Here is a 21,972-nt window from a genome sequence, read left to right on the forward strand (position 1 = left end):
CTGAGGCAGGGGATCACAAGCCCAATGATGGTGGCTCAGCAGTAAGTGATATGGGGCAATGAAGCACTCAACCTACTAGATGTCTTAAATGCCAAGTTTGTGTCCTCTGTAATGAAGTAATGGATTCTAGGAACAACAGAAATTAAGAGAAGGAATTTATTGAGAGAAAGAAATCCTCTGATTAAGAGGGAAAGACGTGTCTTGCAAAGTTGCTTGCACCCAAATCCACTTCTTAATGGTGTTTGGTTGAGTAAAGCCATGAAGTAAGATAGGTTCAAGGTGGGAGAGAACTATAATCTATCAATAAGATTAAAAGGGGGCCAGGAAGATGGCTCAATAGAATAAGCACTTCCCTGGCAAACACAAGGGCCTGAGTTCAATCCCCTGTTCAAAAAAAAAAAAAAAAAAAAGAACTAAAAGTATTCTCCTTTCTAACCTAATCAAGCAGAAATAAAACAATAATCAAAATAACAAAAACATATCTCAAATTCCAAGACAATCACTATATTAGAAATAATTTTCACTTTTTATTTTTGTGCTAGGGATTGAACCCAAGGCTTCATGTACACAAAGCACAAGTTCTACCATTGAGCTACAACCCAGCCTCCAGAAATCATCTTCTGAACTGAGAATTTTAATGGCCCTGAAGCTAATTTTTTTCTTTCCTTTTTAAATTTTGAGACAGGGTCTTGCTGTGCTGTCCAGGCCGGACTCCCAGTTTATAATCCTTTTGCCTCAGCCACCCACAGATATGAGTATAAGAATGCACCACTATGCACAGCTAAGCTAAAAGTGTGTATCACTAATAAAGGTAAGTAGGGTTAAATAATTATATGATAGGGTTAGGAAATACAGCTCAGCAGCAGAGTACTTGCCCACAATGTCAAGGCCCTGAGTTCAGTCCCTAGCACTGTGCAGCTGGGGGTGGAGGTGGGGGGGGGTCAGAAAGAACAAGGGGAAAGGGGAGGCATCACCTTTTTAAGCACCTTCATGGCAAATATTTTCCCAGTATTTGCTCCTGTTACTTTTCGCACTTGAAAAACCTGGAAAACGAACAGTTTGTATTATTAAAAGCCTAACTATATAGGTCATATCCTTTGATTTCCTTTTTATCAGAAACAAATGATACAGCAGTTTATATTATAAAAACTAACACCACAAAGGGCTGGATTTAAAAATGATCAGCTAGTACAGAGCATTTTAGTATTTACTGTAGTGAAATCTGTTGAATTTGGGACTTTCCTGCTTCATCTGTTGCCATCTGGTGGCAAGGTTGGGAAATGACCATCTCAGGATGAGCACTCCACAATATGAACTCTAGCCATGGTTCTGAGGAGCACAGCCATGAACTTAAAATTCTAACATAGATTATAAATTTATTTGAGGAGTGCTGCTATTCTTTCTTCACATAAAACTAGTTAACAGAAAAAAAAAAACTAGTTAATAATAATTGGCAGGAAATCATCATTTACCTATTCCATTAAATGGCTAGTGCTACATTTTCAAGCAACAGTTAAAGTATGTGAGATTCAAAATGTATGTGTACACATTCAGAATGATACGAACATATTACAGTGTGTCCATAAGTATAATAAGCTACGAATGTCATAATTCACAGAAATTAACACTAATACCATAAGTAGTTTTTAAACTCAATCCTAAGGAAGTTATCCAAATTCTACCTTTAAAACAGATAGAACTCCCTCCTCCCCTTTTGGATAGAGCATCATAAAGGTAAGGCATTAAATTAGTAGGCATTGGGCAAAACTATGAAAATGCATTTTTGTATTCCTTCTCATATTTTTTCCTTTCCTAACTCTATTTCTCCAGATACTGCAAGTCAAAGAATACCAATTCAGATTAAGATCTTGGGAACAGATCATCTAGTAAACATGTCTCTTTTAAAAGGAGTGTGGGGGGAGATAGCTCAGTAGAATAAGTGCTTGCCTGGCAAGCACAAGGTCCTGAGTTCAATCCCCAGTACCAAAAAAAAAAAAAAAAAAAGTAAGGAGTGATCTATTTATGTTTAAAGAAGATACCTACAAGATACCATTTAACCAAAGTAAAGAACCAACACATTAATAATAGACTTTGTTTTGCACAGCTGCTTTATTTTTTGGTACTGGGGATCAAACTCAGGACCTTGTGTTTGCCAGGATGGCATTTATACCACTGAACTATCTTTCCAGCCCCAGCTGCTTATTTACTTAAGAAATACTAGGGGCCAGGGAGATGGCTAAGTAGAATAAGAGCTTGCCTGGCAAGTGCAAGGGCCTGAGTTCAATCCCCGGTTCCACCAAAAAAAAAAAAAAAAAGAAATACTGAGTACCAATTACATAGCCAGTGTTTACATGGGGGAGTGGCAGGCAGAGGAAAGAAAACTCAATTTCTTAATTCCTCAAATCTCACCAAGTGACCATCATATCTTTGGCTGATAGCTAACAGGCTGCTGGAGGTACAGTATGAAAATCAATTTACCCAAGACACACAATAGCTCTCATTTCATAAATACTTCCTACCTTTCCATAGCCCCCTTTACCGAGTACCCGAAGCAGCTCAAAACATTCTGGTCTGATTTTTTCTGGCCCTCTGTTCACACTAGTTTCTGAGATTTCAAATTTTTCACAATGTTCCATGCCACTGGGAAGAAAAACAAAACCAAAAGTAAATTTGCAAAAAGTTAAAATTATCTTTAGCATATTGTTAGAAAGGAGAAATAGGAATGGAATCCAATTAAGTAAAAGGAAAAAAATACATGACATTAAATTTAGTATCTGTCAATCCCTGGTTCTGCAAAAAAAAAAAAAAAAAAAAAATTAGTATCTGTGTGGTAAGTGAAATCATAATTCACTGACATGGTAGGGGGCTGGTAACTATCTACTTGTTCACAGAATTTACTATTGATTAATTATTGGCCTCACTTAAATACTTCAAAATTGGTGATGACTGTCATTTAAATGTTTCCTGTGTGGGGACCGGGGAGATGGCTCAGTGGAATAAGCGTTTCCCTGGCAAGTGCAAGGGCCTGAGTTCAATCCCCGGTTCCGCCAAAATAAATAAATAAGTAAATAAATGTTTCCTGTGTGCATGATCTATCTTGTCAGTCTCCTCCCATAGCAAAGTTTTTTACCTAGGGTGGGTAGGGAACAGATTAATCACCACATTCACCTAACAGAGACTGTTTAAAATGACTGATTCATGCACAAATCTGAAGCTGGATGTGGTGGCACACATCTACGATCCCAGCACTTGGGAGGCTGAGGCAAGAAGATCATCACAAATTTGAGACCATCCTGGGCTACACCATGATTTCAAGACCAACTTGAACTATATAGTGAGTCCCTATCTACACACACACACACACATTCATATTTATTCATTCTCTCTCTCTCTCATACAAATCTCTCAATGATAGGGAATTCCTCCAAAACTTTAAGTGAAAAATGATCAGATAGGGGGCCGGGGAGATAGCTCAGCAGAATAAGCACTTCCCGGGCAAGAGCAAGGGCCTGAGTTCAACTTCCGGTTCCGCCAAGAAAAAAAAAAAGTTAGATATATAATTCTCTATATTAAACTAATAAAAATTCCTAAGGAATTTTTCAGACCTATACTCTGAATGTGAATGAGTATTGTTTTCTCCAAGTTTATATACAATATCAAAACTCTGGATATATCATTACATTGATCAGATTTTAGAGCCAAACTTAATAAAGCAAGCCTACAAACATAACTGGCTATTTAAGAACATGTTATTGAAATCACTTGCTGGGTATGAACTGCAACTAGCATAACAAAAAAAGAAAGCACAGTGAAAATATTAATATATAAACTTACAGTTCATATGGTCCAACTCCCCCATGGTCCATGCTTTCATTTATCTGACCCTGAAAAACATGTTAACATTTTAGAAATAATCTCATGAAAATAAAACTTAAAGTTTAAAGCTCTGTCTCATAACTGAGAGAAAATTAAATTTAAAAATTATTTATATTTTAGTTACAGGCAAATATGGTGGTAAACAAAATAAAGTACTTAATGTCACAAGAGTTTTATTTCCGTTTTTTAAATTTTTAATTTCATGTGGCAATGAAACTACAGATGCTACTCATCCACAATCCAAAACAAAATCAAGGGTCACAGATACAGTTCCAGGGTACAGTGCCTGCCTGGCAAGTGTGAGGCCCTGCGTTGGATTCTCTGAAAACAAACAAACAAACAAACAAACCCGCCAAAACAAAAACAAAAATCAATCAAAAAATCAAGTGACTATTCCTTTGGGTTGAACATGGTGGTGCATGCCTGTGGTCCCAGGACTCAGGAGGCTGAGGCAGGAGGATTGCCAGAGTTCAAGGTCAGCTTAGGCTATATAGTGAGTTCAAAACCAGCCTGAGCTACACAGTGAGATCGCATCTCAAAAAAAAGTGACTATTCCTTCAAAATGTATATCTATCCATTAAAAATTTATGTTTTGGGCCGGGGAGATGGCTCAGTAGGATAAGCGCTTGACTGGCAAACGCAAGGATCTGAGTTCAATCCCTGGCTCCACCAAAAAAAATAAAAAATAAAAAAATTATGTTTTATGAAACTAAAGGCATTATAATCCTAGCATGAGTTACTAAATAATCTGAGTTATACAAAATCTGATACTATCCTGCTAGGCAGACTAATATAATGCAATAACTTAAACCTAAGGAACCTCAACCAGTTTGATATGTATTATACAATGTAGCTAAGTAAGATAAAATCATTAAGTAACACACTCAAACAGGAGTCATGCTTCCAAACACTATGTCTAAAGAACAAACAAGTAGAAAATTAACACAACACAAAAATGACATTAGGTAGCAACTCTAGCCAGACATTGTAGTACAGGCCTGTGATCCCAGAAACTGAAAGTAGAATCATCATAAACTGAAAGCTATGTAATTATGCTGAATGTGTTAGATTTGAATAAATAGAAAAGTCTTACATATTTATAGATCAAAAGATTTAAGACTGTCAGCTGGATATGATGGTGGTGCACACCTGTAACCCCAGCATTTGGAGGCTGAAGCAGGAGGATCACTGAGAGTTTGAGGCCAGCCTTCACTTTCTATGGAATTCAAGCCCAGCCTGAATAATAGAGTGAGACCTTGTCTTTCAAAAAGCAAAACAAAAGCCCCTCTTGCTCTTCCTGTCTTCTGCCACCTTGATCTGTTGCTCCTATGCCATGCCAACCTGCCTTGGAGCCAGCTAATTATGGACTAAAACCTCCACAAACTGTGAGCCAAATAAACCTTTCCTTCCTTAAAACAGAACAAAATAAAACAAACAAGACAACACTGTTAAATGGCAATACTGGTCTACAGATTTAACCGAATGCAACCAAAATCTCAGAAATTAGCAAACTGACCCTAACATTCATATAGAAATGCAAGAGGGGGCTGGGGAAATGGCTCAGTGGAATAAGCACGTCCCTGGCAAGGGCAAGGGCCTGAGTTCAATCCCTGGTTCCAAAAAAAAAAAAAAAAGCAAGAGACCCAATACCATCATGAACCAATGCTGGAGAACTGATATTCTCTTGATTTCAAAATCTACTACTCAGCTACCACAATTGAGACAGTGCAATCTGCAAAAAAACAGGTAAGCAGATTAATGGAACAGAATTGAGAACCCAGAAATAAACCCTTACATTTATTTAAAGCCACAGATTTTAACAAAGATGCCAAGAATCAGCTGGGGATATAGCTCAGTGCAGAGTACTGACCTAGCACGCACTTCTTTTCATGCAGGAAAGAAAAGGCAAAAGGAATGTTTGTTAACAATAGCACAAGGGCCGGCCAAATAGCTTGGCGGATTAAAGCACCTGCAAGCAGGCATAGGGAACAGGGGTTCAATCCCCAGACCTGCCATGCCAGCCCCGCCCCCCTAGGGGCACACTGAGATGGCAACTGAGACTGGGCATAGTGGCGCGTGTCTGTAATCTCAGTTCTTGGGAGGCTGTAAATAGGTGTATCATTATGAGTCAGATCTAGTAGTGAGACCCTGAACACTCTGTAGACCCTTCCCTAAAAAATATCAAAAAAAAAAAAAAAAAAGCAATGGCACAATCTTTCAACAAATGGTGCTGAAAAAATGGACACTCACACGGAAAACTGAACAAAATAAAACAAACCTGTACTCTTACTTCATGTGCCAGTTAATCTTATCTGTCACTGAGACCAGATAAAAAGACTTCTGGATAGGTGAGGCGACTGGATCATGGGGATACTATACACACAAATCAGAGCACAGCTGTTCAAGGTTGAATGTAGTATTAGGAGTGGGGAGGCTCAGGCTGCCTTTGGGTGACGGACCTCTTTGCTGGCATCTCTGTGTTCTGCTTCCCAGATGTCAAGGTAAGAGCAACTTTGCTCTCCAGCACCCTGTGGAATGATGGTCTTGCTTTAGAACCAGCCAACCACTGACTGGATCCTCAGAAACCATGAGCCAAACCAAATCGCTTCTGCTTCTTTTTTAAAAAATCTTTTAAAAAAAGAAAAAAACAGGGTCTCACTATGTACCTCAGGCTAGCATGGAACTCACAGCAATCCTCTTGCCTCAGCCTCGCAAATGGTGGGACTACAGGTAAGTGCCACCCTTCCCAGCTCTCCTACGTTGTGGGAGGTCTGTGTAGGGATCAAGGGCAGCCTGAACTACAAAGCAAGACTCAAAAAAAAAAAAAACAAAAAAAAAAAAAAAAAAAAAACCCAACCAAACAAAAAAAACAAAGCAAGACTGTCTCAAAAAAACCAAAAAGAAAAAAAGTAACATAACTCTGTAAATATACTAAAGTTCATCTAATTATAAAAACAAAAAAAATCTTAACAGAAATTCAGCTATTAAAAAAAGACAAAATTCAGTCATTGATATAAAATAGTTTTAAATGAGTATTACTGAGTACACTCTAAAACTCACTTTACTCAAAAGAATATCACTCAGTTGAAAATGGGATCTAAAATACTACAACTCTTCAAGTAGCCAATGTAAAAATTCTAGAATTCAAGACACTTAGGGGAAGATCTAGTGATTATAAATCCCAGTAGTCTAGGAGAATGAGTCAGGAGAATCTCAAATTCCCTACCAGTCTCAGCAATTTAGAAACTTGTTAAAACTCTGTATCCCCTCCCCCACTAAAAAAGGAGGAAAGGAGGTAGCAGCTCAGTGTGACGGCCCTAGGGTCAATCTCCAGTATCAGGAAAAAAATTTAGATGAAACACATCTTTCTTTTCTTTTTCCATTTTTCTTTTCTTTTCTTTTTTTTTTTTTTTTTGAGACTGAGGCTTTGTATCCCACACTAGCTTGGAACTCACTGTAACCCTCCTACAGGGACATGTTACCATACCCAGGCATATCTTTTTTAAAGGTACCTGTACACAGCCAAAACATGCAAAGAAAACTGAGAGTATTCTCACTGAATGTTTGAATCTCTTAAATGAACACCCCAAATTTTAAACCAGCCATGGTTCACTCTCCTATAATCCCAGAACTTTGTAGGCTGAGGCAAGATAAGAGTTGTGGGCTAGTATAGCCTAGATAGCAATCCCTGGAGAGAAACTGAGAGAGATCCCACAAAATTTACTTAAAACTTGCTCATGGTGCAAACAAGTCATGATGAGCAAGCAACAGGATGTTTCATGGGGCAAATGGGTTGGCCATTATGAAAGGGGAAGAAAAATAATTCTCATGTTTGACTGGATAACATTTTTGTGAGGAAGAGGAGACGTTTATGGTCAGTTTCTTTGGCATGTTATATGTTAATTACATATAATTATCTATGATGGCTTTAAAGACAAAAGACTCACAGGGCATAGTGGCTCTCACCGGCAGTGAAGCAGTATTGCCAAATTCAAGGTCAACCTGAGAAACTGAGTGAGATCCTGTCTCAAAATTTTAAAACATTTAGCTGGGCTTGATGGTACACACCCATAGTCCCAGCGCTGGGGAGGCTGAGGCAAGAGGATTGTTGTAACCAGCCTGGGCTACAAAGAAAGCTGAAGGCCAGCCTGAACTGCATAGTGAAACTCTCTCAAAAAGAAATAAATGAATAAATGAATAAATGAATAAATGAATGAATGAATGAATGAATGAATGAAATGTAGCTCAGTGCAAAGACCCTGAGTTCAATCCCGACAGTATTAACAAAAGGGGGGGCACTAACCTCTCTCAAACACTGGATCACATAATTGTTTTTTCTTTGTTAACTTTATTTAATTTTAAATTAAAGATCACACAGTAGTTAACAATAATTTTTTCTTTATGTTAATTTACTTAATTGTAAATTAAAGATGACAGAGTAGTTAACATCGAACCATGACTTTGAAGCCACCTCTCCAGCTATGCCCCGCAGCTGTTTCATTTCCGGAACTGGCCGGGCTGGTACCACCACCTGCGTCTGTGCTTTACTTCCTACCCGTTAGTTACTTCCTAATGCAGAAGCTTCTGAGGTACAATTCATTTTTGCTATTCACAGTTACCTTTAGAAGTCTTACACGAGAAGAATCAAGCTAACATACAATACATACTGACAACATTCTTTCACAGGTAACTATTCAAAATTATTCTGCTGTCCTAAGACTTGTGATGCATCCAGTGCTATTTCTGTGTGCCCCTATGCCTGAAAAAATGGAATCTTGCTCATGGAAGATACTTAAACAAGACACTTAAACACTGTTTCTAACCAACACACCACATGTGCAAAATTTTAAACTAAAAATGTACATAAGTTCAAATTAATATGCCCAAAGTCCCAATGAAAGAGAGTAAATTTATAAAATTAGTCTACAATGGGTAAAATTATCCTCAACCCAAATAGTCATTAAATCAGTTATTCAACATTAGGCGTATAGCTCTGAGGCAGAGCTTGCCTAACACGGAGTAAGGTCCTGGGTTTGACTCCCAACAACACTGCAAAACAAACAAAAATGACAAAAATTTTGAGGAAAAGTTAATTATCCATTGGCATGGCTGTTCACAAATATAAGATTTAGTAATTCAGATAAATTGGGAGAAAGGTGTAAAGTAAACATTGTTCTAAATCTTAGGCCATTTAAAACTAGTTGGTACTTCCTGATAATTATGTGTAATAGGACAGTTATTAATAATGTTTTTCTAGAAATTTTCATAATCATGAAGCCTTGAAAACACACTATCGGGCTGGTGAGATGGCTCAATGGTCTAAAGCACCTACTTAGAACAAGCTAAGCTAAGCAAAGCACCGGGACTGCGGTTCAATCCTCCAGCACCACATGCCAGCCAGCCCCGCCCTCTGGTGGGCTGAGCTGGCCACACACACACACACACACACACACACAATAAATAAATAAATAAATAAATATTTAATGGAATAGTCCTTTAAAAAAAGAAAAAAGAAAAAGAAAACACACTATCTACACAGTACTTTGCTCTTCAATAATATTGAACTTTTTGCTAAAAAAAAAAATCTGAGGGGGCTGGGGAGATGGCTCAGTGGAATAAGTGCTTCCTTGGCAAGAGCAAAGGCCTGAGTTCAATCCCCAGTTCTGGGGAAAAAAAAAAAAAAAAAATTGACATTCAGCTGACATGGTGGCTCCTTTTAAGCCCAGCATTGAGGAGGTAGAAGTGACATGGTTGCTGTTTGAAGTCAGTGTAGACTATGAAGTGAGTTCAAGATCAGTCTGAACTATGTAGTAAGGGTCGCCCAAATAGCTCAGTGGATTAAAGCACCTGCAAGCAGGTGCAGGGGCAGGGGTTCAATCCCCTGGTCTGCTGTGCCGGCCCTGCCCCCAGGGCACGCTTACACTGTGACTGAAACTGGGCATGGCACTTGGGAGGCTGTATACAGAAGAATCACTAAAAGTCCAATCTAGTAGTGAGACCCTGAACACCTTGTAGGCCCTTCCCTAAAATATAGATAGATAAATAAATAAATAAATAAATACCTGGGGGCCGGCAAGATAGCTCAGCAGTGGCAAGCTTAGGCAAGCGCAGGGACTGAGGTTTAATCCCCACACCACATGCTGCACCAGCCCCACCCCCAGGGTGGGCTGAGCTGACCAGAGTCTGGGTGTGGAGCGCGCTACTCAGGTGCTGGAGAAATATAACATAGAAAAGGACATTGCGGCCCACATCAAGGAGTTTGACAAGAAGTACAACCCAACCTGGCACTGCACTGTGGGAAGGAACTTCAGTAGTTATGTGACACGTGAAACCAAACACTTCATGTACTTCTACCTGGGCCAGGTGGCCATTCTTCTGGTCAAATCTGGTTAAAAGCATGAACTGTGCCACACATCCAGTGATCCATCCAAAACCAAGGACTGCAGCCTAAAATCCAAATACAGAGACTGAAAATCTTCAGCCTTCCTAAGGGAACAACTCAATCTTTTCTGTATTGTGTACAGGGCATTTTCTGTACTAGTCTGTTGTGGCTATAAAACATTTAGCAAAACAGCCTACATTTGTATTTATTTTCTGTTCTATACTTCTGTGCCTCTGTTTTTCTTTTAATCCATTCTTTTAAAAAATAAATCTAAAAAAAAATAAAATAAAAAATAAATCTATTGGCAATGTAAAAAATAAAAGGAGGTAGCCTGAGATTCAACTTTATTTCTAAATGTATCAATTTAGTCTCATTTATCCTCTTTTTTTTTTTCATTTATCTTCTCAAGAATTAACTATGTAGCCAAGCATGGTGGCACATCCCTGTGATCCCAGCTCTTGGGAGGCTGAGACAGGAAGATTGCCTCAAGTCTAATGTCAGCCTGAGCTACATAATGAGACCCAGTCTCAAAAACAAAAAAAGAATTAGCTAAACTATATAAATACATACCCTTAATAATACAGATTCACTCATAAAATACCTGAAAAGAAATATATATCTTTAAATAGGATAAGTGATTTTTAAAAAAAATAATGCTACAGTTCTAAAAATACAACACCTCTAATTTAAATGCACTTAAGTCTCTAGACACAGAATGTAAACTTGACTGGATCCTTGGCAGTGAGTAACACTGACAGACTACATTGCCACAAACTAGCAGATATGCCAGCATATTGTTAGAATAGTTTATGGACTTCATTTTGTATAGAGAAGAAAAAAGTGTCAGAGATTAAGAAATTTACTCTAGGCCGGGGAGATGGTTCAGTAGAATAAGCGCTTGCCTGGCAAGTACAAGGGCCTGAGTTCAATCCCTGGTTCCGCCAAAAAAAAAAAAAAAAAAGAAAGAAAGAAATTTACTCTAGGTCACAGAGTCAGTGGGTATGGCCAAAGGGTTACGAACTTACTTTGACACACTACAAAGAGACAAGGCACAAAATCAGCAAGACTAACAAATGCAATCAAGAATCTGTGCAATAAAGCCAGGTGTGGTGGCACAAGCCTGTAATCCCAGCACTCCGGGGCTAAAGCAAGAGGATCACAGGAAATTCAAGACCAGCCTGAACGGGCATACTGAGACCTTGTCTCAAAAAACCAAACTAAACCAAAGAATCTGTGCAATAAAATTTGTTAAACTGAGTCGGAAAACTCTAAAGCTATGACTGTGGGCAATCATCTCACCTATGCCCCAGCTTCCTTACTATAAAATGAAGGAGTAAAACTATTCTGATATGAACCAACATTAAGAAAGTTTTCATAATAAATTAAGTCATAAATTCACAATAGGAACAGTAGAATATTTTCCAAAGAATCTAAACCTCCTGTATTTCTGACTCTTAATAATTTTACTACTACAGAATAATCTGGATGTCACTCTCCTTGGGTTGCCAATCCAGCCTCACTCCTATTTTTTCCTTTATCCACCTTGAAGCACTTCTTAACAATAAGACACTCAACCTGGGAATGGTGGCACACACCTGTAACCCCAGTTCTTGGGAGACTGAGGTAGAAGTTTGGGGCAAGTCTGTTACACAGTTCCAGGCCAGCCTCAACTATATTAAAGAGACCCTGTCTCAAAACTAAAACAAGAAAAGAAACATTTTCACTGGAAATGGTGATTTTTGCCTGTTATCTCAGCTACTGGGATGGTTGAAGCAGGAGGATCACAAATTCTAGGCCAATCTGGGCAATTTGGCAAGGCCATGTCACAAAATTATGTAAAAACAGCTGGAGTATAGCTCAGTGGTACAGTGTTTCTGGATTCAATCCCGAATACTTCAAAGAACAAACCAAGAAACAATTTCAACTCCAAAAACATTGTTAAATAAGGTATATTTTACTGAGTCTCGCTATGCAGTTCAGGGCCTGCCTTAGCCTCCAAAGTGCTAGGACGACAAGTGTGCGCTACCACGCTCAGTTTCAACAGGAATTTTAATATGATACTGTACTTTGAAAAGAGGATAAGCCAGTAGTCTGGGAATTCCATTAGTTAAACTAATGAAGAGATAACGCATCCTTCTATCCAGTTTTTTTTCTCACATCCTATTTCAAAGTCACTACCATATGGAACCAATGTAACTGACCAGAGCATGGAACACATAAGAAAAGTAATCCTGCATTTCTTTCAAATTGTATTTAGTGTTTACTATGTTCAATTAAGAGATGAACAGGAATTCCATTAGAAAATATATCACTTTAAAAAGCACATATCTCAACACTCACTTTCTGGACTATGTGATGTTGATTGAAACGTATTTGATTATAAAACAGAACAGTATTATTTTAGCTCATTTAGTTTCGCATAATGTTCAGAGTTCTTTACAGTTAGTACCTTATTCTACTGAGTCATCTACCCGGCCTCAGCACCTCAATTTTTTTGTCAGCAGTAGTACATGATTTACTTGCTAGAAAAGAAAAATTAGGGATTAAAAAAAAGAAGAATAAAAGGCCCTACAGTCACAGCAAACATCAAATATCTAACATCCATCATGTATTCATGTAATCTTAAGATAATGAGGGACCAGGGAGATGGCTCAGTAGAATAAGCACTTGCCTGGCAAGCGCAAGGGCCTGAGTTCAATCCCTGGTTCCACCAAAATAAATAAATAAATAAAAATAATGACATTTAGGATCTAAATTACCATGAAATAAACACTGACGATCACTTATCCACAGAGCATTTGACATCATCATTTTTTTTTTTTTTTGGTATTTTAGGGAAGGGTCTACAAGGTGTTCAGGGTCTCACTACTAGATCAGCTTGTAGTGATCCGCCTGTTTTACAGCCTCTCAAGAGCTGGGATGACAGGCACGTGCCACCACACCCAGTCTCAACTGCCATCACAGCGCACCCCCCGGGGTGGGAGTGGATCGGACCCCTGGACCCTGTGCCTGCTTTGCAGGTACTTTAATCCGCTGAGCTATTTGGCCGGCCCTGACAATACCATTTTTGAACTTCAGGTGCACTTTGTGATTTTTCAATAAACTTGTGTTAGAAAAAAATTCCATAAAAGGTGACAAAGTAGTAAGATAGCAAAGGTAAAAAAAACCAAAATGTCCGTGAGGAGAAATAATTCTAAATTTAACCCTCTAAAATACAGCAAGGAAAGCCCTCACACTACTATTCACAAGTTTCAGTTCAAACAGTTTATTTTTAGCAAGCCAAAATCACAGCTGTCTACACTAGTTTTTTCCCCACCCCAAAATCACACAAATTATTCTGAAAAAAAGACATCTTTAATTAGAGAAAAAATTAAGTTACAAATGCCGTGTGTCGTTACAACTTTTTTTTAAAAAAAGTCACACGGAAGGATTTTTTTTTTTTTTTAAAGGCAAACAAACAAACGCTGAAGATGCAGCAGAGCCCCCTTGCTCCCGAAATAAAACTCCTGGTGGCCGTAACAGCAGCGGCAGCGCTACTCCCGACAGAAGTTTTCAGCTGTCACTTCTAACAGCTGAGCGCTTCCTAGGGACAGAAGCGACAGGCCGAGAAGAGAGGTGGTTGTGGGAGGTCTGAAGGTTTAAGACTTGCAATCTTGCCATCCGAGGGAACCCTTCCTCATTTCACCTGCACTTACGGGACACCAAGCAAGCCTGGCCTTCCCCACCCCCAACACACGCTCCCATCACCCGCGCCCCGCCACACTCAGGTCACACAGCGTCAGAAACCCCCGTGCGCCCGTTCTCATCTCCGCAAACAGGTGGCTCGGGCCGCGCCGCTCTGGGGGATTAGGGCACGACCCGCACCTGCGAGCCCCGCAGAGGCCTCACACCTGGGGCCAGGTCCGCCCCGCCCGCTCCCCGGCTCTTGGTAGCAAGGCAGCTCAGCTCCTCCAGAAGACTTCATCGCGCCTCCCCTGGTCTCCGAACTTTAGGTCACACCAGACTTTCCGGCTCCCGCAGCCGTCCCGACCCTGTCACCTTAGGGGCCCCCCTCTGGACCCCGGGCCTCACCCCCTCCTCCAGCTCATCCTCAGAGCCTGCGTCCTCTGGCTGGTCCAGGTCTATGTCAAACACTCCTGCCATGTCCTCAGCTTCCCTGTCTCGGAAGTCAGGCGCTGGGTAAAAGCCGTCCCGCCTCCGTCGTCGCCTCATGGGCCCGGACCCGCCGCAGACACCGTCGCTGCCGCTGCCATCACCGGCTGCTCGAGCTCAGTGCGTCTGCGCCCGGGCCCTAGACTGGCTCTTCAAGTTCAGCATTGGCGCATGCGTACAAGGTCCGGTGAAGCCGAACTGCGGGCAACGGACATGCGTAGAACTAGCTCCAGCGGCGGATACTAGCAGCGACATGCGTATAAAACTGCGGAAGCCGCGCTCGAAGCCTGGCGCATGCGCAGTGTCTACGAGCGCGTTTGACGGACGGAGCATGCGTCCCGCATCCGAAGTTGATAAATTGGAATTGAACATGCGTAATTGACCTTTGGAATTAAAAAAAAAAAAAATTCTTCAAGTAAAAGAACAGCGCCGCGTTTGTCCTCGGTGGCTTTAGTGTTGAAAGTGAGCATGCGCGTAGTAAGAAGGCTGGTTCTCTGAATTTGAACCCGACCAGAACCGCGGGGCCGAGAGTTGTAGGTGAGTGCGTTTAAAGAGGTGTGTTCCCGCGAGGGAGCCGTCCTGGGATCACTGTTAGCCTTGGGAAATCAAATAACCTTGCGAGCCCCAGTTTCCTGAACTGTAAAATGAGGATATTACCTACTTTGCTGGTTTGAAAATACTGTGTAAGTAACAGAATTGAGTGTTGTGTGGCCGTCCTGTGAGGTTTTGATTATCAAACGTTGTCTCTGCTGTTAAAAGTACGAACTGCCGTACTGTTTCATTGGTTTTTCTCCAGGCTGCACGTTGGCAGTACTACCTGAACTAAACACCAAATCTTTTTGTCAGCCTTAATTATAGTTATCAGGGCAGAAGGGTGGTTGGTGGAAAGACAGTGTCATTATTTTGAAGAGAGAAAATTAATGTTAATTGAACGTTTGTTGAGCTGATTCTGATGAACTGTGTACTAATTACTTCAGTCAGCATTTATTTTGTTTTGCTTTGTCTTGTTTTAAATGTATACTTAGGAAAATAGTAAATACAAATCATGTTTTAAAAACAGTTGAGCTACTGGGCGTGGTGGCGCACTCCTGTAGTCCCAGCACTCAAGAGGCTGAAGCAGGAAGCTTGTTGGGAGTTCGAGACCATCCTGGGCTACAGAGTGAGCTCAAGGCCAGCCCGAACTGCACAACGAGACCCCGTCTCAAAAGGCCAAAAAGAGAAAAGAAATCTATTGAGCTGTATATGAAATGGGTTCACACAGCAAATCCAAGATCTCAGAACTCTAGAAAGCAAAAGAACTTCCTGGACTGACTGGCTCTATAAACAGCAGCGCTGTTTCCTCAGTAATATCACATGCATAACTGGTATTTTACAGTTACTATTTCCTGGTATAAAATTAATATAAATAATAATGATAATATATATGGCATCTTTTTTGTTCTCATTCTTAGTCTGATGATTCTCCAAGCCTACATTTTTTCTTTTTTAAATTTTTATTTATTTATTTGATACAGGGTCTTACTACGCAGTTCAGACTCTTAGTAACCCTCCTGTCTCAGCCTCCCTGGCACTGGGATTGCAGGTGTGCACCACCATGCCTGGTTTGGGGGCCAGTACAATGTGCCTGGAGTTCCATGGCCAGCTTGGCATGCGATATTGGGGATCGAACTCAGGTCCTTGTGCTTGCCAGGCTGGTGCTTGAACCGCCGAGCTATATCCCTAGCCTAAACCTGCATTTTTTCTGTTACAGGTTGTTCATATTCTGAAGGAACAGGCCTAATGTGTGGCTCAGCATGTCAATAGTAACAGTGCAGCTTGGCCAGTGTGGCAACCAGATTGGCTTTGAAGTATTTGATGTTTTATTTAATGATTCCCAGTGTTCCCAGGGATTCTGCTCTAAAAGAGAGAATGAGGCATATCAGACATCTTGCAAAGAAAGGTTCTTCAGAGAAGAAAATGGAGGTATGTGTGATCCACAGGCTTCTTCTTGACTCTGAGATAAGCTATTCAAGGCCTGACCTTCCAAAAGTGTCTGAACCTCATCCCTTCCCATCTCTCTAGGAAGTGAGTTTGCACCTGGCCCTGTGTTTCTGTGTTAGCTTCCTTTGCTTTTCTAGGGGCATCTTCCCTCCAGGACATAGGCATGCTTAGATCTCACCAACCAAACACATAGACTGGGATGTGGCTTAGTGTACAATGCATGTCCAAAATGCATGAGGCCATGGGTTTAGGTCCCAGCACCATAAAAATATAAACCAAAATAAAATAAAACAACCAAGAGGGATGGGGAGATGGCTCAGTAGAATCAGCACTTCCCTGGCAAGCTCAAGGGCCTGAGTTCAATCCCTGGTTCCAGGAAAAAAAAAAACCCAAAAAACCAAGACTTAACTCTTGATTGTAGCTTTGTTGTTGTTGTTGTTGTTGGTGGTGGTGGTGGTGGTGGTACTACAGAGGATTGAACCCAGGGCCTCATGCATACGAGGCAATGTTCTACCATGGAGCTACATACTCGATACCCCAGAACATCTTCCTTATTTTGTATTTACTTTTTTTTTTTTTTGAGACAGGGTGTGGATGTGTAGTTCAGGCTGACCTTGAGCTCACTATGTAGCTCAGGCTGGCCTCCAATTTGTGGCAGTCCTGTGCCTCCACCTCTCAAGTGCTGGGATGACAGGCCTGCACCACTATGTCCAGATGTGCTTTTGCTTTTTCAATAAAGATTCTCAAAGGAGAACCCTATTTAACCAGCTGTAATCTTCTAGCCTGCAGTGCTACTGAAGCAGCTCCAAGTGATGTTTCCAGTAACTCCTAACTACCATGATTTTCTTTTCTTCACTTCACTTCATTACTGGGTTTGATAACATTAACAATTAAACTCAGTCCTTTAGCTGTGAACTTTTAAAAAAAGTTTTTTTAATTTATTTATTTGGCAGAACCAGGGATTGAACTCAGGCCCTTGCGCTTGCCAGGGAAGCACTTATTCCACTGAGCCATCTCTCTGGCTCCCTAATTTTTTTTTTTTTTTTTTTTTTTTTGCGGAACCAGGGATTGAACTCAGGCCCCTGCGCTTGCCAGGGAAGCAGTTATTCCACTGAGCCATCTCCCCGGCCCCTGGCTCCCTAATTTTTTAAAAAATATAATTTATTTATTTATGTGGTATAGGGTCTTGCTACACAGCTCCTTCGATTCATAGTGATCCTCCTGTCTCAGTCTCCCCAGGGCTGAGATTGTATGTGTGTGCCACCATGCCTGGTCTTCATGGCAAGCTTGGCGCTCCTTTGGTTCTGGGGCCAGCACAACATGCAGTACTGGAAATCGAACCCGCATCCTTGTGTTTGCAAGGCAGGCACTTATATGACTGAGCTATTTCCCCAGTGAGCTCTGAACTTTTCTTATTCAGTATTTGCATCTCAGGTATAGTTCTCTCTGGGCAATTTCAGTCACGTACAATATACAACATCTTTTTACATTAGTGACTTGTACCTCTAGCATAGTCTTTTTCTAAGTGCTGACTGATGTGTACACATTTCTAAGGGCTGGCGAGATAGCTCAGCAGACTAAGCACCTGCTTAGGCAAGTGCAAGGACTGGGGTTCAATACCCTGTACCCACAGGCCACACTGGCCCCACCCCTGGGGCATGCTGATTCAGAGATGGAGTCCGGGTGTGGTGGCACACACCTGTAATCCCAGCTGCTGGGGAAGCTAAAAACAGGAGGATCGTTACAAGTCTGAACTGTGTAGTGAGACCCTATAAAAAAAAATAATAATAATAAATAAAATAAAAATAAAAAAATAAACATTTCTACCTCCATCTCCCATTTGAGCCTCAAATTCCTGTCTCCATACCAAAGGTATTCATTTATTTTTTCTTGTTTGTTTGTTTGTTTGTGTCAGGGACTCCCTATGTAGTGCAGGCTGGCCTTGAACTCACAGTGATCCTCCTGCCTCAGCCTAGAAAGTGCTGGGATTACAGGGGTGTGCCACCACACCTGGCTTCTCATTGTCTTTTCTTTAAACCTTGCACTCAGGGCCTGCTCATTCTGACCCTGTACATCTCTGAAGATGGTTCTGCCTTCTCTGCCTTCGCTGTCGTTGCCTTAGATCTGACTCTGTCATCTGCACCATTTCCAAATGTTCACCGGTTTCCATGTCTAGAATCTCATGTGTCTCTGCTCTGTCCTCACTTTCGTATTTATGGGGGTTTTTATTGTTGTTGTTGTCTGTTTGCGTGTTTTTTTTTTTTTTGTCTTTTTGAGACAGGGTCTCACTATGTAATATGAGCTGAGCTGGAGTTCACTTTGTAGCCCAGGCTGGTCTGGAACTCCAAAAGATCCTTCTGCTTCAGCTTCCTGACTGCTGGGATTATAGGCATGTGCCACCATACCCAGCTTATCACCTCTGTAAAAATGTCCAGCTTTTCCTCTACTGCTTGAAAATGTTTAGTACTTTATCACTACCTTAGAGGTAAAGTTCAAGTACAATAGCATTGCCTGTGAGGATTTCCAAGGTCTGAGCCTTGCCTGTTTCCCACCCTTGTGCTCCTCTACCCCCTCTTCTCCACCCTCTGCTCCGACATTTTTATTTTTGGTCTGACAGTTCAGAGCTGTATGCTGTCTCCATATCTTTGTACCTCCAAATATGCTGCTACTTTGGAATGGATTCATTGTGGGCCGTATAGTGCACTATGATTAAGTGTTGAGATGCTTTGTTTTTGTTATTTGTTTATCTGTTTGGCAGCACTGGACTGAACCCAGGAGGAGTCTACCATTGAGCTACATACCCAGCCTCATTTTATTTTTAATTTTGAGACGAAGTCTCACTAAGTTGCCCAGGCTAGCCTTGAACATGTGATCCCCCTGCCTCAGCCATCCAAACAGCTGTGATTAGGAGTGTGTGCCACCACACTAAGACCTGGGTCAACGTGCTTGATTTCTCTCATGGTCCTTCTAGGACTAGTTTAAGGTTGCCTTTATCTCTCTCTTTTTTTATTTGTTTTGTGGTACTGGGGATGGAACTTAAGACCTTGCACTTGCCAGGCAGGTGCTTATGCCACTGAGCTATCTTCCCCGGCCCTGCCTTTATCTCTCGATTTCCAGCATGGTACATGGCACATAGTCAGCTCCCCCAGATGTCTTTAGACCTGAACCAAGTGATCGTGTTATCCCGGAGTGCTTAGTAGAATCCTGCACGAACATCTGCCTTTCCCTGTGACTGCAGTGTTCCAAACCAATATGACAGCTATTTCCCCAACTCCTATTTGTTTTCTTGTTGTTTTTACTGAACCTAGGGCTGGGGATGGAGCTCAGTGGTCTAACAGTTGATGCTACAAGTTACCTAAGTATGACATATGACATTTTTTTTTTTTAATTTTTTTTTAATTTTTTTATTTGTGTGTGTGTCTGTCCAGCTCAGCCCACCAGGGGGCGGGGCTGGCTGGCATGTGGTGCTGGGGATTGAACCGCGGTCCCTGTGCTTTGCTAAGCTTGTTCTAAGTAGGTGCTCTAGACCACCGAGCCATCTCACCAGCCCCGACATATGACATTTTTAAATTGTGTTTTCCTTCTCCAGTTCCAATTGCTCGGGCCGTGCTTGTTGACATGGAACCTAAAGTTATCAATCAAGTGCTGTCAAAGGCTGCCCAGCCCGGGCGGTGGAAGTACAGTCCGCATGCGTGCTTCTGTCAGAAACAGGGTTCTGGAAACAATTGGGCCTACGGGTAAGGGGAATTCCTTATGACTTTCTGTTCCATTACACTGGCATAGCCAATTAGTAGATAATGTAGTTAGACAGCATATGATAGAAAGCATAGAATCTTAAAATTTTAGAATTTTAAAATTTTAAAATTTTAGAATTTGACCTACCCAGAAAAATCTCAGTCCATCTCTGTGCCATAAAATGCCTAATGACGAAACCGTAGATATTCTGCGTAGAATTTTTCATTCTTCACTGTGGTGCTGAAAACTAACATTAATACAGAATACTTACCTGGCCATATCCCAGTCCTTGAGAATACAGCAAGGCAGTTGTTCCCATATCTTACTGTATACTGGAATTTCCTGGGATTCTCTGGGAAATCCTGGTGTCTAGGGATCATTTCCAGAGATTCTGATTTAGTTGTTTTGGGGTAAAGCCCAGATGTCAGGATTTTTCAAAGCTCCGCAAGGACTCTAATGTGCAGCAGTTTGGGAACCACTACTTTAGGACTATTGTTATGAATATCAACTATCATATTTTATCATAAATTAGTAGAATACCTGGTAGTTGAAAGCTCCAACTAAAGAAATGGCTGATACGCGAGGCATAGTCATGCATGCCTGTAATCCCATGCATGCCTGTAATCCCAGGCTGAGCAAGGAAGATTTCAGGTATTAGCCCAACCTGGGCTACTTAGCACCTTAATGAGATCCTGCCTCAGAATGTAAAAGATAAAAAGGGCTGGGGATATAGCTCAGTGTGAAGGCTCTGGGTTCAGTCCCCAGTACCAAAAAAAGAAAAATTAAACAAACAAAAAAAGCCTATAAAAAAAGAACTTTCTGGATTCTGCAGATTCACTCTGCTCTTCTAGCATTCCTTTGCACCTGCTAAATTTATTTTACTGGCACATTTTAAAATTTGTCAACCAGACTACCTGTACCTTTCATGAGTGTTAGTTCACTCCATCGCTTTATTTTTTTAAAAAATCATTTATTTATTTATTTGTTTATTTGGTACAGGGTCTTGCTATGCAGCTCGGACTCATAGTGATCCTCCTGTCTCACCCTCTCTAGCACTGGGATTACAGGTGTATGCGCCACCGCACCTGGTTTTGGTGGCCATCACCTGGGGTTCTGGGACTGGCAAGGCATGTGGTACCAGGGATTAAACCCATGTCCTTGTGCTTGCCAGGCAGGCACTTAGACTGCCAAGCTAACTCCCCAGCCCCACTTCCATAGCTTTTGAAAGATCTCTGTAGCTTAAGTCTTTCATCTCTGCATCCCATCGCTGTGGTTACATTGAAAGGTGTTTATTTCTTTTACCATTACATAGTTACTCTGTTCATGGACCCAAGCATGAAGAGTCTATCATGAACCTAATCCAGAAGGAAGTGGAGAAGTGTGACTCGCTGAGTGGTTTTTTCATCATCATGAGTATAGCTGGGGGCACAGGATCAGGGCTGGGAGCCTTCCTTACACAGCGTCTGCAAGATCACTACTCCAACGCTTTGAAAATGAATCAGATTATATGGCCTTATGGAACCGGTGAGGTATGAGCATATTAATTAACAACGTTGTGGGCTGGAGAGATAGCTCAGTGGCACAGGTGCGTGCTTGGCAAGCAGAAGGTCCTGAGTTTGATTCCCAGTACAAAACAAAAGTGTTGTTTTCTTTGCAGTTAAAGTGAATGGGGGGCTGGAGAGATGGCTCAGTGGTCTAAAGCACCTACTTGAAACAAGCTTGGCAAAGCACAGGGACTGCGGTTCGATCCCCAGCACCACATGCCAGCCAGACCCGCCCCCTGGTGGGCTGAGCTGGCCACACACACAATAAAAATAAATGTAATAAATAAAAATAAATAAATATTT

At 41.2% G+C, this 21,972-nt stretch overlaps 2 protein-coding genes across 3 annotated transcripts in view; one reads left to right on the top strand and one right to left on the bottom strand.

The window, feature by feature from the left end:
- Rps6kb1 (ribosomal protein S6 kinase B1) overlaps positions 1-14,538 on the bottom strand; it is a 46,339-nt gene extending 31,801 nt beyond the window's left edge. The window contains exons 1-4 of the mRNA XM_023703147.1: positions 14,330-14,538; positions 3,835-3,884; positions 2,520-2,640; positions 975-1,043 (exon numbers count right to left, since the gene is read on the bottom strand). Coding sequence (XP_023558915.1) covers positions 975-1,043; positions 2,520-2,640; positions 3,835-3,884; positions 14,330-14,470 — 381 coding nt within the window. The 5' untranslated portion in view covers positions 14,471-14,538. The remainder of the gene's footprint in view (positions 1-974; positions 1,044-2,519; positions 2,641-3,834; positions 3,885-14,329) is intronic.
- Positions 14,539-14,695: 157 nt separating this feature from the next.
- Tubd1 (tubulin delta 1) overlaps positions 14,696-21,972 on the top strand; it is a 21,202-nt gene continuing 13,925 nt past the window's right edge. The window contains exons 1-4 of one of the 2 annotated variants that reach the window (XM_004643030.2): positions 14,696-14,947; positions 16,161-16,372; positions 19,980-20,127; positions 21,438-21,654. In XM_004643030.2, coding sequence (XP_004643087.1) covers positions 16,204-16,372; positions 19,980-20,127; positions 21,438-21,654 — 534 coding nt within the window. In that variant the 5' untranslated portion in view covers positions 14,696-14,947; positions 16,161-16,203. Of the gene's footprint in view, positions 14,948-15,965; positions 15,993-16,160; positions 16,373-19,979; positions 20,128-21,437; positions 21,655-21,972 lie in introns of those variants that run through there. The other variant, XM_023703149.1, reaches the window with a different exon arrangement.

Source organism: Octodon degus, unplaced genomic scaffold (assembly GCF_000260255.1).
Source record: "Octodon degus isolate 3935 unplaced genomic scaffold, OctDeg1.0 scaffold00164, whole genome shotgun sequence".
NCBI lineage: Eukaryota > Metazoa > Chordata > Mammalia > Rodentia > Octodontidae > Octodon > Octodon degus.